Below are 1349 nucleotides of genomic sequence, written 5' to 3'. Positions count from 1 at the left end.
TGTGATTTATCAAAACAATGCATGCCATAAGAAAATTTGTGAAACCATTGGTGAAAAGATAACCGGTTAAAGTGCACCATTGTAAACTATCTAAACAAAGTTAGAGTTTGGAAAGGGAACTATTCTATACAAAGGTAAAGTTTGAAAAGTCATAGGAAATAAAATGTAATTGATAACAAAAAATTATACAATTAAAGAAATGGTACAAAGTGAGCAGTGTGAAGATTGAAGTGTGTTGAAGTTCAATATTTTTGACAAATTTATGTAGAAAAGCCAAACATATATACATACATAAGAAACATATTATAAACCTATAACAGCATAAACATAATAAACATTAATCATCGATTGCGAAGTCTTCCATGTTGTCCAGGTAGTTTCTTGTCGGAGAGGTAGGTGCGGCTGGTGAGTTTCTCTTGTTCAGGACTTCCTTCCATACGACGTTTTGGGTGTGGGTTGGATTCTCAGGAGGCAGCAGGACCTTCAACGCACTTTGACGTTTGACTCTTGAAAACGCGACATAGAGCATTCCGTGCACGAAGACCGTCGTGAAGAGAAGCACGCTGACGAATTCGAATGTTTGGCCTTGTGACTTGTGTATCGTAATGGCGAATGCTGGAGTAACTGGGAATTGGTGCCGTTGCATAGTTGCGCCAAGCTGTGATTTGCTGGAGTCGAGCGTGATCCTTGGAAGGTGTACTTGTCGGCCTGCGTGTTCACCGGTGATGATCTTAGCCTTGATGATGTTGTTGCAAAGTTCGGTGACAATCAATCGTGTTCCGTTGCACATTCCTTCAGAGACGTCCAAGTTTCGGAGAAGCATGATGATGGCGTTCTTCTTGAGCTTCAGATTGTGTGGAGGCAAGTCGGCGATGTTGATCGAGTTCAGGAATTCAGGCGCGAATTGAATTCCCCCTTCATGTTGATCCTTTACCGAGTCGAAACTTGTGTATGTCTTCTCTTCGCCTGGAAGCATAGCGATAATCTGCTCGTTGATCTTGTCCTTATCGTCGTTCAATGGTGCAAGAATAGCGCGATTCTTCATTGCTTCGTAGTTCCCACTTCTGAGGCATGGTCCGAAGATTTCATCGATGAGGTTACCACCAGAGCGAATTTCTTCTGGGACTTCTATTTCGCCGAGTTCATTCACTTCGAGTTCCCCGTCGCCGAGCTTTAGCAGGTATTTCGCGAATTCTTCTTCTTCGGGATCAACGCGCATGTTCTTTTCGAGCGAATAAGTCTTGAAGTGTTGCCACAGATGGCTTCTCTTGATCAAAAGGTCGAGTATTTCGCTTTTGTTGGCACGTTGTTGAACTGGACAGCACTGTCGGAAGTCGCCACCATATTTT

The 1349-nt window shown here is 42.9% G+C and overlaps 1 protein-coding gene across 1 annotated transcript; it reads right to left on the bottom strand.

Moving 5' to 3' along the window:
• Positions 1-337: 337 nt before the first annotated feature.
• On the bottom strand, positions 338-1219 carry LOC122270500 (ATP-dependent DNA helicase PIF1-like). The gene has a single exon (XM_043048060.1). It carries the CDS (start codon positions 1217-1219, stop codon positions 338-340), a length of 882 nt encoding a protein of 293 aa, XP_042903994.1.
• Between the last annotated feature and the right edge of the window lie 130 nt (positions 1220-1349).

Source organism: Parasteatoda tepidariorum, chromosome 7 (assembly GCF_043381705.1).
Source record: "Parasteatoda tepidariorum isolate YZ-2023 chromosome 7, CAS_Ptep_4.0, whole genome shotgun sequence".
Taxonomy (NCBI): Eukaryota; Metazoa; Arthropoda; class Arachnida; order Araneae; family Theridiidae; genus Parasteatoda; species Parasteatoda tepidariorum.
The sequence above is the reverse complement of the archived record's forward strand: the minus strand, read 5'-3'. Positions and strand labels throughout refer to the sequence as shown.

Coding starts and splice junctions, on each gene's coding strand:
- LOC122270500 (XM_043048060.1), bottom strand. CDS start 1,219: ATGCGCGTTGATCCCGAAGAAGAAGAATTCGCGAAATACCTGCTAAAG.